Source organism: Rattus rattus, chromosome 17, assembly GCF_011064425.1.
Source record: "Rattus rattus isolate New Zealand chromosome 17, Rrattus_CSIRO_v1, whole genome shotgun sequence".
In the NCBI taxonomy this organism is placed as follows: Eukaryota; Metazoa; Chordata; class Mammalia; order Rodentia; family Muridae; genus Rattus; species Rattus rattus.
In genome coordinates, this window is record NC_046170.1 from 24,656,105 (window position 1) to 24,672,489 (window position 16,385).

Consider the following 16,385-nt stretch of genomic DNA (forward strand, 5'->3'; position numbering starts at 1 on the left):
TTTAGTAATTAATACTACAAGCATTAGTGTTTTCCTCCCATGGACTGTATTTTATTTTTCCTGTTACTGATTAAACTACTCCCGGCTCCAGCACAGCTTCCCTGCCTCCCTCAGCCACTGGCTTAGCTGCTCCCCTCTCCTTCCAGTCATACTTCAGACCTTTGTCTATTCTAATTAACTTGCTAATTACCAGCTATCCCCCAACACCACACTGAAAGTCCCTTGAGGTCAGTATCTGTTCTTATTCAAAGTTTACAGTTGTTGTGTACTCCAAGGACACAATCATGTCTTCATAAGCTTTGGAAAGGTCTTTAAAGACTCGGGGACCATGATGATTTCATCCAGTTTTTATGTGTCAAAAGAAGTATTCACTAACAAGGTTACCCAGACGGCCACTTAATATCAATGTAGTCAATGTTAAACAGCACTGCCTTTCAACTTTTATTCATTTCATTGCTATACTCTACGGTGACTCAGGAGACTTCTGCTTTTGCAGACATGTTAACCGCCAGTAGAGATAATCAGTTCACTGCATGTGGTGGTGCATGCCTATAGCCCCAGCACTCAGTAGGCTGCACGCCTATACCCTTAGCACTCAGTAGGCTGCATGCCTATACCCCCAGCACTCAGTAGGCCGCATTTGGAAGTACACACTTGTGCCCCGGCATTTAAGAGGCAAAGGCAAGGGGACAAGTCAAGCTTGAGATCTGGTCCCAGAAAGGATTAATTCTGAAGACTGAATTCTGGTCAGGGTAAGAGAAGAAAACCCTACAAATCTGAAGTGACTTAGGAATTTGTAATCAAATAGAAATTAACAGGAAAGATGATTCCGAGAAAGCAGATACTGCTGGGAGACACAGAAGGAATGAAACGGATATGAACTGCTTTCTGGAATAGAGGCACGTTGTGTGACTGTTAAAGTGGCACCTTCCTGAGATATGTCCTGAGGTATTTGCACTTGAAATGTATACATCTGTACATGGGACACCACAATAGCAGGCTGACAAACAAAACGACAGCAGAATTAGGAATGCAGCAGAAACAGGATCAGATGTGGAACTGGGCGCTGAGAACATGTAATTTAACACCACATTATCGTTCTGCTTTGGATTTCCCAAACTGAACTGGAGTATCTTATTCACACTGGGGTGTCCGGCTGTCTCCGACTGCTTCCTTTCCCGCAGCTGCTTCTCTTCTCAAGCATCAGTCCTGAGGGTTAGGTTTGTTTGGGGTTTTTGTTTTTGTTTTGGGTTTTTTCTTTTTTTTGGGGGGGGGGTAGTAGTTGGTTTTTTTGTTTTGGGTTTGTCTTGTTTTTGTTTTAACCCAAGGCAGGGTTTCTCTGTGCAGCTCTAACTGTCCTAGAACTCTCTCCATTGAGCAGGCTAGGCTCAAACTCAGAGATCTACCTTCTTCTTGCTGCTGAGTGTTGGGATTAAAGGCGTGCAGGATCTCTCGATCTCTCTCTCTCTCTCTCTCTCTCTCTCTCTCTCTCTCTCTCTCTCTCTCTCTCTCACACACACCGTCAGTTTTCACATGCTGTAGCATGTTCTCTGAGGTTCAAAGCCCTGCACGACACAAACCTACTCTCAATCAACCTAGACCAGGAACCCAACCTCATTATCCTCACTCCCCTCAGTCAGAGGCATGGTCAGCGGCCTCCAAAGCTGAAGATAAAACAGTCAGCTAACAATCTCTAGGAACCGAGAAGTCTCCATCAGAGCGCAAAACCACATTCCACCGCCTTCATCTCAATTCCCTCCAAGGAGTACAGAAACATATCTTCCATGCCAGCTCTACTCTGCAGGGAAGACAGCTAACAGTGCTCTACGAAAAGGCCCTCGACACAGAACCTCTCTGCTACAGCTGCCCCACAGCTCCTGCCCATCTGCTTTCAACTACAGTACTTTCCCTGTCTGCTGGCACAACCCACTGTGCATCCACTGCACTACCCTGCTAGCCTTAAATCTGCTAACGAGGTGCTCTGCACTGCTTGCTCCTGTCTTAATGAGAAGAAACACCGTGGCCATGGCTACTCTCATGAAGTTAAACATTTAACTGGGGCAGGCTTAGAGTTCCAAGGTTTAGTCCATATTTTCATGGCAGTGGGCAGCCAGACATGGTGCTGGAGAGAAACTGAGCGTTCTACATCTCGATCCATAGTCAGCAGAAGCGACTGTGTACCACACTGGGCATAGCTTGAGCATAGCAGACTTCAAAGCCCACCTCCACAGTGACATACTTCCTCCAATAAGGCCACACCTCCAACAAGGCCACACCTACTCCAACAAGGCCACATCTTGTAAAAGTGCCACTCCCTATGAGCTAGCATTCAAACACAAGAGTCTATAGGGGCCATTCCTATTCAAACCACAGCTACCAAGCCCTCAGATCCCAACCAATAAGAATATAAACGATCAATAAAAGATCAGGATCCCAGAAAAGAATGACTAAATGCTAAAGGAAGTTTTACACACACACACACACACACACACACACAAACCCTTATGTAAACCAAGATGTTCCATTACCAGCCCACCCCCATGCCTCCACCTGACATAGTGCAGAAAGCTGATGTCATGGCACTACTGTGATCTAATATCATATTTAGTCTTTACTGATAGCTAAGACATTAGTGACTATGACATTATTCAAACACTAGTTGAACCTGTCAGTGCATGCTGGGAAAAGTCTGTGTGATCAGACTATCTGCACACCATGAAATTCTGGGTACATTATGTGTAAATATTCATATATGTACATGCCTGTTTGCAGATACGTGTGTACATACAGATGTGGAAAGGCCAAAGGTCAACAAGCAGGTGTCTTCCTCAATTCCTTTCTCCACCTTCACCTCTCAGACAGAGCCTCACTGAACCTGGAGCTCAGCCCTTCAGACTCTCTAACTGGAAGCCCCAGGATGATCCTGGCTTCCTGCTCTGGCGCAAGAGATCTTGAACCTTGACCAAGAACTGATCACAGAACCATCATGGACCCAGAAATCAGAGCTCAGAAAATCCCACCCACTCAAAGCACTAAATGCATCGAAACTTCTGTCAGGCTTGGCTAAACAGCCCAGACTGTCCCCTTGTGGAAATCTTGTAATCAATAAATTTGCATCCCTGCTACTCACCATGATTTCTCTCTGTTCTTCCAGATTCTTCAGAAAGTTAGAAAATTCCCGTAAGGAGGCATCTGTAAGGAGAAAGGCATGAGTACCTGCTGGGCAGGGCAGAGGGAAGCAAACCAGACCTTACACACTTCTTACCTATGCACCGTTCATCATCAGTCTCAGCATCCCCGATAAACTCAAACTTGAAGTCTCTGAGAGAGTGAGCAAACTTCCGCTGGGCAGCTGACAGACCTAGAAAGAAAGACACACTGATGAATGGGGTCCTTGTTTTATGAATGGGGTGCATTTCTGTTAGGATGGGTAGAAGAGCTATGCTCCACTAAGAACTGGAAAAGGCACAGCCCAAGCCATCTGCAGTCCTCCACCTGGCACATGCCAATCACCCTCTGTCCTCCTCCCACACCCCAGCACTACAGAAGCCACCATTCCCTCCCCTCCCCACTTCCCGCAGCTTCTCTGTGCATCTTTCCATACTCTCCTCTCTCCTCAGTCAGGTCAGAATGTATTCCGAAGTTGACAAGACAATTAGCAACACCCATCTGACAGCACTCCTCTGAGTCAGCAAGATCTGGGCAGAGAGCCAGGTACTTTGAACTGATCACCACCATCACCACTACACCTCAACAGCAGAGGATGGGAGGGGGGAGAGAAGGGAGGGGGGAGAGAAGGGAGGGGGAAGGGGGAAAGAGGGAGAGAGGGAGGGAAATCCACTCTAACCCAAGGAAAACAAAAAATTCAAAGTAAACATGTCCAATGAAAGTAGCACTACAGAGATAACTAATAATCCTAAGGACAAGGTTAAATCGTCACTTAAAAAATATATTAACATTAAGCAATTCTCCAAAAGAACTATAGGCCTTGTCACCTCATCTTTTCATGACGGGTTATGGTACCAGAGAAGGTCCACATGTGAAATAAGCCAACTGAAGTATGTAGCTTGGCAGTAGCACATGTGTTTAGCATGCACGGAGTTTGGGCATGATCACTTACAAAAGAAAAGTTTAAGAATATAGGACTGGCTAATCACACCAATTAGGGTAAAACTCTGAAGACAGCTGAAAATAAGCACACGACCACAAAGTAAAAAGAACTACTTTACATTAAACTCCTGGACTTTAAACAAAACAATGGGCAAAACATGCATGTCACAAAAGGAATCAAAGTGGCCTGGGGCCATATGAAAAGGACTCCGGCATCGGTGGTCAGGAAACTAAAAACAAAATCTCAGGAGAGCTCAGTCACCTGACTGCCAAAGCAGTGTGAAGAAACAATTTTCTCACCACCGAACGTGGCGTGATGACGTCTGTCGTTTGGCAATTTTGAGTAAATTTGATAAACTCCTATGACTCAGAGATTCTGGCAAGTTTCCAAGATAAAACTTGCACGTGGATATTTGCAAATGTGCAACAGAAAACTCTTAGTATGACTCATCCCTGTCATGAGTTGGGGGAATATCTGCTAACAGCACAAACAAAACAAAAACAAAAAACAAACAAAAAAAAAAACCGTAGTATGTAGTCAACAATGTGAAGTGCAGAAAACTGAACATAGGAAAACGCCACGATTTGGAGAGAAAGAAGAAAGTTCTACCTATAAGGTAGAGATGGTGGAGGGATTCTAATTCATGCCATGCACTTATTTTAAATAATGGCAGACTGCAGCCTCACTTTGAACAACTCCTTACTCATTTTGCAAATGGGTTCTGTCAGAATGCACTGCACCAGACATGGTGGCCCATGATGGCATCTCTAGCACTTGGAAGACTGGGAAAAAAACAGTCATGAGTTCACGGACAAACTGGACTACAGAGAGACGCTCTCATAACCCCAGCTCAACCCCAACGAAGAGCAGCAGCACACAAGTCGGTCCTGTTTGTGTGCATGCATTTAAATGGCTAAAAATGTTCTTTTGAGGGCTGGAGCAATAGCTTGGTGGTTAGCAGCACTGGCTGTTCTTCCAAGGGATTAGGGTTTGTTTCCCAGTTACCCACATGGCAGCTCACAACTGTCTGTGACTCCAGTTTCACAGGATCCTACAACTCACCCAGACATGCTTGGAGGCAAGACAGCAATACACATAAGAATAAATAAGTCATTCTTTAATGTTCCTTTGAATCTGGGCATTTACAGTAATATATTTGGTGCTGTTACCTTAATATCCACACTTAACACTGAGAGAGCAAAGGCCTTTCATTTAAGGACAGTATGTTGTATGGACAGAAATAAATGTTCTAGAATGGCATTTTTAAATAACAGTTTGGGAACATTAAATTTCTAATTCTTCATGTTAATTGAAAAGTAAATTAATTCAGGGTTTATTTGCACAAATAACCTGGTGCCTCTCTCCCGTGTATAACGCCTCACTCGTGATAAGTATTGAGGGGTGGTTTTCCCTTTTAACATATAAGAATGTTCCAGCACTGCTTTTCCATTCTGGCTGATCTCTTTCTAGTGCTAGGGTTCATGCTTGCATCACTTCTGGCCACATCAAACTGCATTCTTTTAATAATTAATAATCAAACGTGATTGCTTTTCCATTACCTAGAACATTTTGGCTTTTCTTTTCCTGTTGGAGGTGAGGAAGGGACCAGGGCTTTTGCACCCTACACCTTACCTACACTGAATACATCTAAATTTATGTATTCTTCTAAACCATTCCTACTTTCAGATCTATGCTGCTTTTCCAGATTAGATTTTTTTTCAGATTAGGCTCTTTCAGGAAATACTGGAGTTTTAAATATGGCACTGGTCATGAAATGACTAAATACCCAGTTATAGCTTCTGATGCTATGATAAAATACTGGCTGAAAACAACCTGGGGAAGAAGTTTATAGTTCATCACGAAGAGCAGTCAGGGCAAGAACCCTGGGTGAGAACTCGGAGGCAGAACTGAAGCAGAGGCCATAGAGCATTGCTGCTTACTGGCTTGCAGCCCACGGTTGCTCCGCTTGCTTTTCCCCGGAACACAGAACAGAGCCACCTGCCCAGAGGTGGGACTCCCTACAGTGAACAAGGTATGCCCTTGTCGATGAACCATCAAGAAATGACCTGGGCCACTGTTCGCTTAGAGGGCGGAGGAAGCCGACTGTTCAGGATCTCTGCATAGCAGGGCCCAACCTTGGCTCCAGAGATCATGGCTGCCGAGGATGTGGTGGCGACTGGCGCTGACCCCAGCGAGCTGGAGGGCGGCGGGCTGCTTCAAGAGATTTTCAAGTCGCCTCTCAACCTGCTGCTCCTTGGCCTCTGCATCTTCCTGCTCTACAAGATCGTTCGCTGGGACCAGCCCGGTGCCAGTGGCGACGACGACAACGACTACGAGCCGCCCCCGCTGCCCCGCCTCAAGCCGCGTGACTTCACCCCTGCCGAACTGAGGCGTTACGATGGCGTCCAGGCCCCGCGCATTCTTATGGCCATCAACCGCAAGGTGTTCGACGTGACCAAAGGCCGCAAGTTCTACGGGCCGGAGGGGCCATACGGGGTCTTTGCTGGAAGAGATGCATCCAGGGGCCTTGCCACATTTTGCCTGGACAAAGAAGCACTGAAGGATGAGTATGATGACCTGTCTGACCTCACTCCTGCCCAGCAGGAGACCCTGAATGACTGGGACTCTCAGTTCACCTTCAAGTACCATCACGTGGGAAAACTGCTGAAGGAAGGGGAGGAACCGACTGTGTACTCAGATGATGAAGAACCAAAAGATGAGACTGCCCGGAAGAATGACTGAAGCAGTCAGTGGAGCATATCTACCTATTTTTGTATTTTGCAAAATCATTTGTAACATTCCAGTCTGTCTTTACAACATGGTGATTTCAATATTTAGAGAAGTTTTGAACTTGTAAATTTTTTAAGTAACATCACTAGTGACACCGATAAAATCAACACGTCTTAGAATGCATGATGTGTTTGTACATCACAAATCCAGAAAGTGAACTTCAGTGCTCTAATGCAAATGGTAAAGCTGTTTCTCTTCTATCTGTAGTTAAAACAAACTGAATTACTTTGATTTTCCTGAGAGGGAAAACTTGGGTTATTTCCACAAACTGGCCAAAATGGCAAGTGCACACACACACAGTGGTCAAAATGGTCAATGTACTAAGAATGAAGAGAGAAGAACGTCTTAGCCATGCTATAGTCTGAAAACAAGCCCGTTTTACCCAACAGACTTAACTGCATGATTTTTGTTTTATCTACCTCTAAAGCAAAACTGCAGTGTTCCAAAGTCTGTGGTACTGATTCAAAACAGAAGTCCAGTAACAAAATGAAAACTCAATAATGGGTTTAGTTGGGGCAAACACATTGCCTGTGTTCATGGACTGATTTATCATCCTTGTCCCCACGTGGACACTCCCACACACAGTAACTCTCACACACCTGGTAATTGGCAGTTGGAACTACAACAGAATCTGAAAATTCAAGGTAGAACTTTGCAAAAGAAAAATCTGTTGCTTGTAGCAGGGTAATCGTTATGTGGTTATTGGCCAAATGTAAAATTTGAGAGCAATATACAGGACAGGAACAGGTGTGTGCTTTTCAAAAGCTTTCACTGACATCTCTGAAGAATGAGAAAACACTACATGGCACTAGCTGGGTGATTTTGAAAGGAAAATACATTCCTAAGGTAACAGTTAAATCCTTCTGTTGTTACAAACTCGTCGTCGCTTCAAAAATAGTAGTCAGGTGTCTAGGTCTTGGATAATACTCTTGGTTAATACTAAACCTAGCTTAAGTAGACTCTACAGTTGTATACATTTGTAAAAGTATTATCTGAACAACTAGTGAGGTTTCAGACTCTTGTAATTGTAGTTAAATAGTCATTGTATTTTCTTGTGAGCTGTGTTTAATGGTTTTACCTCAAATCAGAAAAAAAAAAAAAATGAAGTGCTTGGGTCAGTTAATAAAACAGTTTTGCTCAAAAAAAAAAAAAAAGAAAGAAAGAAAGAAATGACCTGGAGACACGTCCACAGGCCAATATGATGGAGGTGACCCTTAACCGATGTTCCCTCTTCCTAGAGAGGTCTAGGCAGGGTCTAGTTGATATAACTAACTGGCACATACTTCTAAACCTCCAACTTCTACTCTCAGCTCCCAGAGCCCCAGTGAAGAACTATGACACATTCCATCATCCTGAACTTAGAAGGAAAGTGAACAAAGAACATGGGGTGCCGTCGGTGTGCGGGCTAGCCTAAGTCAACTTGACACAAGTTAGACATCCCAGAGGAGGAAACCTCAGTTAAGAAAATGCCTCTATAAGATCGTGCTGCAGGCAAGCCGGTAGGGCATTTTCTCCATTAGTGATTGACAGAAGAGTACCCAGCCTATTGTGGGTGGGGTCACCCTCTAGCTGAGGGGCCTGGGTTCTATAAGAGAGCATGGTGAGCAGGCCAGTAAGCAGCACTCCTCCATGGCGTCTGCATCAGCTCCTGCCTCCAAGTGCCTGCCTGAGTTCCTGTCCTTACTTCCTCTGATGATGAACAATGATATGGAAGGGTAAGCAAAATAAACCCTTTCCTCCCCAAATTGTTTTGTCTGTGGTGTTTCATCACACTAACAGAAACCCTAACTAGGACACTCGGTGAAGTACATAAATTTTACAAGTCATACTGACTTCCAACACCCTTGGTTAAGTAGAGAAATTGCACCTAGAAGCTGGCATTTCTTGGCATGGAGACCTAAATAACTAGTTTATCAATGATGCAAGGGTCTGCCAAGAAATCTGCCACCAAGGGAAGTACACATTCAAGCCAGAATCTAAAGTCACCGGTGATTTATTTATAGAAGAACAAGGTTTGGATTCTAAGAACTCAATATTTTCATGCCAGATTCTTGCCAAGAAAATAATGCCGATGTTAATCCACATAACTTGGAAGTAAAACAAAATTCTTCTAGGGCTGTGAGCTGACTTCAAACTTTCTTTCAAGTTCCCTGTTTGGCAGCACCAGCAGCAGCCCCTTACGTAAGAGCACTGTGGCCTCACTAAGTACCTAACTCATTTTGCAAGCTTTAAAACAAGAAACAGTGCAAGCACCCGTGTGAGCCCCAGTGCACTCCTAAGCTGGTCTAAGCTGCTCTGGGCCTGAAAGCCACCATTGGAGGCAGTGCTAGGAGCAGCTCCTGGGCCAACAACAGTATCTGCTAATAACGAGTTTAAAGTGTCTCTGGCCTTAACTGTCCAAATCTGACCAGTGTGGGTGATCTCTGTACTAAGTTCTTCCTCATAAAATAAACAGCATCTGAAGTCAAAGGAATGATGGGAAATGACAAACTGATCAAGTGCAGGGAAATCAAGCTGAACTTACAAGGGACGCACGTCCCAAAACAAAGAGATGTACCTGACGGAGAAGGCTTAAAACCTAACATACCGCTTACAGAGCAAGTCCCACTGTGAAGTCCACACTCGACAGCACCATACATCCTTCCCTGAGCCACATGCATATACACATTGTACAGAAGCAATGCTCAACTGTGACCAGGTACTGGGTACAGAAAGCACCTGACCGCACGTTCTTCTGTTAAAGAAGATCTTACAGCAAAAACAAGCAGAGCGCACACAGAGAAAGATGAAACAGGTATCACATCTCTGCCACTACAACAATGACCACAAACATAGTGGCTCAAAACAAACATGTATCAGCATTCCATTCTTGAAGGTCATAAAGCTGTGCTGACAACTGGAAAAGTTAAGTCGATGGTTTTCAGAGGGCTAAACCCAAGGTGCATGAAGGATGTTTCCTGAAGGTTCTAGGGTTCCAGCTTCTAGAGGGTGGCCACATTCCTCAGCCCACGGAAATCAACTGTACCCCTGTTGACCTCTGTTTTCACATGCTGCTCTGTGACTCCTTAAGAGCCACCAGAACTGTTTTTGGCTTAAGGACATCTTCTCACTCTCGGGTTCCATGATTTAATCACATCTGCAAAGTCTTCGCTCAAAATTCTATTCGGTATTCAGTGGTCCAGATGAGTCATCACTAGAAGACCCTCACAATGGAAGGTGTTCCACCACGCATTTACCAGTTCAGTTAACACAGCTCTGTGTATTAGCATACACACACAGTAGAGTCTTAGCAACTCGCTCAAAGTCATACAGCCGGGGAGAGAGAAGGGACAGGCATAAAAAAGCTTACAGTGGAGGAAGGATGAAAACCTTGCTTCACTACTGGCTGCATCCCAGAGAGGACCATGATGAGGTCATAGGCTTGCCCAATCTCAAACACCTGGCACATCTTCACTTGACTGTCCAAGGAACAAAGGCATCAATCACACTGGGTGACCTCCTCAATGTCACACACCCCCGTTTTCGGGGAACTCTAACAGGGACTCGGGCCTGTTCTTTCTCAGGCATGTCAGAGCTCTTTGTGGTTTTGGCATAATCTCTGGAGGTGCAGGATGGCAGGGGCAGGTCCTCCTGAGCGTAAAAACAAGAACCCAACAAAGAGCAACGGAGAAGACGGCCAGGGCCACGCAGCCAGGGCCAGGGCCACGCAGCCAGGCGTTTGCTCGTTTGCCTCAGGAATCAATGTGTTTGGCGGTGAAGAGACACAGTCAGCTTCTGGGGACAAATGTGTGGGCCAATTCTGTCCCCACATCTCCTTCATTTGCTCATCATAAACAAAGATGGTTGTTTGGCCCCAAGATTTTATTTTGGCGAGACTGCTTGGTGAAAATTAACTTCACTTGGCAACTCTACAGTAGTGACTAAGTACAGGCTTCGGGGCTGGGGTCCCACAGAATTGTTTACTTGGTTCTTATTTTCCTTAAAATTCTCATCTGACTCTCTCAGATGAGCTGGTTCTCTTCTATATTCTAATACAATGGCCTCACAAATGCCTGAAAGCATTTGGGTCTTCAAGTCCAGGCCCACCTTAAAGGATTTGGGGGTAGAAACTTGATCAACCCAAATTTATTTTTTCGGAGCTGAGGACCGAACCCAGGGCCTTGCGCTCTACCACTGAGCTAAATCCCCAACCCCAATCAACACAATTTAACGAACTACTTTATCATGGGAGAGAAAGCAAAAACAGAGCAAGTTGGAAGCATTTGGCTTATGGAAAAGAGAAAGCCACTCACACAAAGCTTCACACCAGGCTGACTCGGGAGGGTCAGGGATTCAGGGCAAGGCCCAAGCTTTATTTATAGATTTACCTTTGGTGAGAGTGTGTTGAGACTGGATCTCTCTACGTAATCTTAGCTGTCCTGGAACTCCCTGTATAGACCTGGCTGGCCTTGAACTCAGAGATCCTACCACCTCAGCCTCCTGAGAGCTGGATTAAAGGTGGATGCCATCATGCCCGACCCAAACTTTATTTTTACGAATTTCTCTACTCCCATCAATGGGGTAGTGCAAGTCTTCTTCCCTCGGTTCATTCTCTGGGAGCCTTCTCAGAGACACACGCGTTGCTACCCTCCTGGGCACATCTCAATCCTGTCAAATTGATGATCAGGCTTAACCATCACAATGAAGAAATCTTAACACTTACAACTCGCTAGAAATTTATTTCAGACACTGCTCCCAAATGGTCGGCGCATAATAACCACCTGACCTTTCTTTTGCACCCCCTCTGGACTGCTCAAGTATAGATGACAGGTGACCTGAGTGTCTTGGCGCCTGATCCTCACCATACCCAAATAGAAGAGGTCACACCTCATTTCTAAAAGGAGAGCAGGAAAGCCAGGTGTAGTGGCACAGGCCTTTAATCCCAGCACTCAGGAGATAGAGGCAGGCACATCTCAGAGTTCCAGGACAGCCTGGTCTACAGAGTGAGTTCCAGGACAGCCAGGGCTACAACAGAGAAACCCTATTTTGAAAAATCCAAAGGCATGGAGCTGGGAGAGCACAGCCAGGCACAGCCGGGCACACCATGGGAAACAGTAAAGTGTGGGATGAAGTCCAGGGATCAGTTAGCACAGCCTCCACCGTATGCCGACTCAGCACAAATCAACTGCTCAGTCCACTCAGCCACCAGACCCTTTTATTACAATGTCATATAAAGTGTATATGAATATTACAAATACCTTGAGCATATGGAAAACTAGAAAAGAGGTATAAACTAGAATATCAGCAAGAAAGGAACATTTTCCAAGAGTCACAATAAGGCAGGCCAGAGCCAGCAGGAAGAAGGAAGGAAACAGAGAGAGTGTGAAAATGCCAGTCACACTGTGCGGGCTTCCTTGTGGGCAAGGTCACCTCAGCCTACAATCACTGCACAGACCTCTCAGGAGCAAGGGCATGGGTGCACTCCACAGAGGGCAGAGCAGGCACTCTGCAAGTTCTTTGAAAACCCTAGAAGATACCAAGGTAAGGAACTGGCTGTGTTTTTTACTGCACTCTTTACCAGGTTTTGGATCTAAAGGTAAATGGTGACTGGCAATGTAGATAAAGATTTGAATGAATTGGAATATTAAATCCCAGGGTCCTCTTTTCTGTCCATAAAAGGGCATATAATACAGTATTCACAGAGGAGACACTAGGATGGCCAGCATTGACAGTCAATAGTATTATTCTCAAACTCTGATGAGCTCATGTATTTCTTATATATATGAGTACACTGTAGATGTCTTCAGACACACCAGAAGAGGGCATCAGATCTCATTACAGATGGTTGTGAGCCACCATGTGGTTGCTGGGATTTGAACTCAGGACCTTGGGAAGAGTAGTTGGTGCTCTTAACCACTGAGCCATCTCTCCAGCCCTCATGTATTTCTTACATGAGTAAGGCTACTTGCCTTTTGGACAGACCTCGGCACAAAGTAACCTGGCCTAAACACACCACAGTGACAAAGGCGAGCTCTGCATCAGCCTACGCCCCGCACCAGCATCCCCAGCACCCGGCCATAGATCTCTGCGTCCTAGGACATGACGTCCCAGACAATATTCATTTCATCATTGCCAACTCGAGGATAAAGGAGGAGTTTCTAAAACACCTTGTCAGGAATCAGGAGTTACTACAGCATCCTGTCAGAACGGCAGAGAAAACCAGGGAAAAGAAAATAGGAAGTAAAGACACAAACCTATTTAAGATACAAAACCAACTGTACATCAGCCATTCCATAATAGCATGTGCAGGACGCAGACGAGGCCACAGCCAGGGGGTTTAGATGTCAACCACCAGCAGAAAGGAAAGCAAAGTGAAATACTGAACAACTTTTTAAGGGAGAACACGTAGAGAAACAAGCCATGAAGGGGCCACAAACGGAGAGAATCAGAGGTGGCCAATGGAAGCAAAATCAGGTGTTGAGTTCAAAACAAAAAGTCATGATGCTTTATTTGAAAAAAAATTAAAAATGAACTCGTTTTCAGGCTGCTGTTCTCTGGTAGCTGACTAAGCCGTGCAGGCTCCCCACTTCCTTCACTCCCTCTGACCCTGGCTCAAACACCAAACCACTGTCCCCCAACTGACAAGGCATAAAGAAAGGCATGTGTTTTTAGGTGTGAAATGACATAAGCTGTCATCTTTAAGATAAGAAAAACAACTTCACTACCTAAAAGTACATAGAACTCAAAGACATGACCCAAAACAGAGGCCATAAGAGGGAAAATATTTAAAACAAACTTATTTCATATCAAACCATAACCAGAGATAGTACATTATAAATAATTCATAATTTTATAGCTATTCCAACTATTTTTCTGTCCAAAGTTTGACTGTAAACTAATTTGGCTTTTTTTTTTCTTTTTTCTTTTTTTCGGAGCTGGGGACCGAACCCAGGGCCTTGCACTTGCTAGGCAAGCGCTCTACCACTGAGCTAAATCCCCAACCCCGTATTTTTGGCTTTTGAACTGTCATTTATTTATATAACACATTTATTTTCAACCATGGTAATCATCACAATTTTTACTACCTAATATAATCAATCACACCTACTAATTTTCCATGGATTTCTTTATCAATTCACAACTGGATATTCTGCATAAAAACTTCTCTACTCAGAGGTGGTAGTGCACACCTTTAATCCCAGCGCTCATAAGAGGCTGGCAGATTTCTGAGCATTCAACTTGGTCTATATGGAAGTTCCCGGCCAGCCGAGGATAGACAGTCAGACCCTATAGGAAGGGAGGGCGGGGCTTCTTAAAATTCTACCAGCTCTCCTTCATCTTCGTGTCAGCAATAAGTAGGGGTTAGGGGAGAGGGGTCCTATGAAAAGCACCACAGGTAGTGATGCCAGCCATCCAACCAGGCCTCTCTGAGTCCCCACTCATCATACTTCATGCTCCAAGCTTCACCGTCAAGCCATGTGGCAGACGCTTCTTCCCTCCTTAATGCAGCTTCTTCTCACACAGTCCTCAACATCTGAGAGGCTCTGCTGGACAGACAGAAGTAAGTATCATGGTACGCATGGGCAACACTATGCCAAGTGCCACTCCCTGTACCAAGTGTCAAAGGGACCCCTTTGAGACAATAAAGTAGGACAGAGGGTTAATTTTATTACTTCAATATTGTGTTAGCATACAGAATGCTAGCTTTCACTGTGGAGGCCTTTCCCCTATTCTCCTCGCTCCTAGCTACCCCTCTCTACCCTTCCAGCACCCACAACCTTCTTTCTATCTTTACATTACATATGGAATCTGGCAGAAGGCAAGTTAACGGAGTCCCTGAGCACTCGAGTTTGGGGGCCTGGCTTTTTTTCTCCTCACACGCAGACTCCTTGTTGAGAAGCAAATTCCTTAACCCACTGCAAGCGTGTACTCTGAGAAGGTAACCGAGGGTCTAAAGCCCGCACTTTGAATAGCACTAACAAAAGCAGAGGCTTTCGAGGGCCCAATGGACGTTAGAACCACAGCAACTGGACAAATTGGTCTGTTTTAATGGAAGACAGAACACAAAAGGGAGGTGAGGAGTCTGCTCGAGTGACGTGAAGATGCTTAGACTAGAATAATACTAAGTACACGTGAACATATTACTAAAGTCTACATGAGACGAGGTTTAGAAACTGTGACAATATACACATATACTTTGGTGTCTGGTGACAGGATTTGAATAAACACGGGAGACGCATACAACCTGGGAAACATGCTGGGTACTGAGCACACGTGGTAAAATGAGAAACAGAAAGAAATGCCCAATCTGCCCACAGAACTAGCTTAACATGTGGTAGCTCTTGGAAGCCAAACAAAAAATAAGGACAAACTGGATAGAATCGTACATTTATTAAAAAATCTGAAACAATTTTTACTGTTTCATGGGTATGAGTGCTTGTCTACCTGATGCCCACAGAGTCAGGAGAAGGCACTGGACACTCTGGGACTAGAGGCTCAAATGCTGTGGACTGCCATGTTGGTTGGTGCTGGGAAATGAACCTGAGTCCTTTACAAGAGCAGCAAGTGCTCTTAACCACTGAGTCAAGTTTCCAGGCATATAAATAACATCTTGAAAAGAAAACTTAGAGAGTAGAAAACACTGTGGGTGAATAAACTCACTGCTTTGCTTTAAGTGCACAGCGTTGGAGAGCACATAACACTAGATTAGCATTCTGAGTTAGCACAGACTTCCTCAGGCCTATTAGAATACTGACAAGCAACACCAGGTGAATAGCGTCTTTAATATTTTTTAAGATTTATTTATTTTTATCTATATGAGTACACTGCAGCTGTCTTCAGACACACACCAGAAGAGTGCATGGGATCCTGTTACAGATGGTTGTGAGCCACCATGTGGTTGCTGGGGAATCGAAATGAAAGACAGCTAAGTTCTAAGCTCTTAATTTGCGGCCTTCTCCAGCTGTGTGACACAGAAAAGGTGTCATGGCAGGGGAAGGGAGAGTTTTGAGAAGGAGCTGGTGTCCGTGGAGTGCACGAATTCTGCCTGATGGAATGCCCCGTGCGATGCTGTTACAAGAGTCATCTGCTGGGGTAGTGTCACCATCTTAATTACAGGGTGGACTTTCTTTGAAGTAGAATAAGAAGGGTGATGGCCGCCAGTGATAGAACCTTCTTGTGCAACAAGGACTATTTCGTAAGGTCATTCAGAAGCTACGTTATTTCAGATTTTATCAAGAATGATTAAACTTGCATCAAACATACAGTAGGCCTTCCATCTCAGTCAATAATGTAGCACTGGATTCCTTCCTTATTTGGACAGGTTGAATTCCCTGTCCACACAAGTGACAGGACTTGGTATGTTAAACGTTCAAAAGCCAAAAGCACAGTTCTAAAACTTCCATTTTCTGCCAAAATATAATTAGTTAGTAATACCCAAATCTGGCTTCTGCTTAATTACCAACAAAAATTCCTAAGTCTGATCATTTAACCTGACTTCCAGGAT

General features: G+C 44.7%; 2 protein-coding genes across 6 annotated transcripts in view; one reads left to right on the forward strand and one right to left on the reverse strand.

Moving 5' to 3' along the window:
* Positions 1–16,385, reverse strand: part of Arhgap10 (Rho GTPase activating protein 10) — a 252,851-nt gene that overhangs the window by 182,574 nt on the left and 53,892 nt on the right. For all 4 annotated transcript variants that reach the window (XM_032887504.1, XM_032887503.1, XM_032887506.1 and 1 more), the window contains exons 2-3: positions 3,266–3,361; positions 3,131–3,192 (exon numbers count right to left, since the gene is read on the reverse strand). In XM_032887504.1, the coding sequence (XP_032743395.1) occupies positions 3,131–3,192; positions 3,266–3,361 (158 nt within the window). The remainder of the gene's footprint in view (positions 1–3,130; positions 3,193–3,265; positions 3,362–16,385) is intronic.
* LOC116886149 (membrane-associated progesterone receptor component 1-like) lies at positions 6,208–8,071 on the forward strand. Of its 2 annotated transcripts, XM_032887509.1 has the most exons (2): positions 6,263–6,593; positions 6,750–8,071. In XM_032887509.1, exons 1-2 carry the CDS (start codon positions 6,263–6,265, stop codon positions 6,851–6,853), a joined length of 435 nt encoding a protein of 144 aa, XP_032743400.1. In that variant the 3' UTR covers positions 6,854–8,071. The 2 variants fall into 2 exon arrangements, with proteins under 2 accessions (XP_032743399.1, XP_032743400.1); XM_032887508.1 differs by having other exon boundaries at positions 6,208–8,071.

Bases quoted from the DNA above. Each gene is read 5' to 3' on its own strand.
- LOC116886149 (XM_032887508.1), top strand. From the start codon at position 6,263: ATGGCTGCCGAGGATGTGGTGGCGACTGGCGCTGACCCCAGCGAGCTG.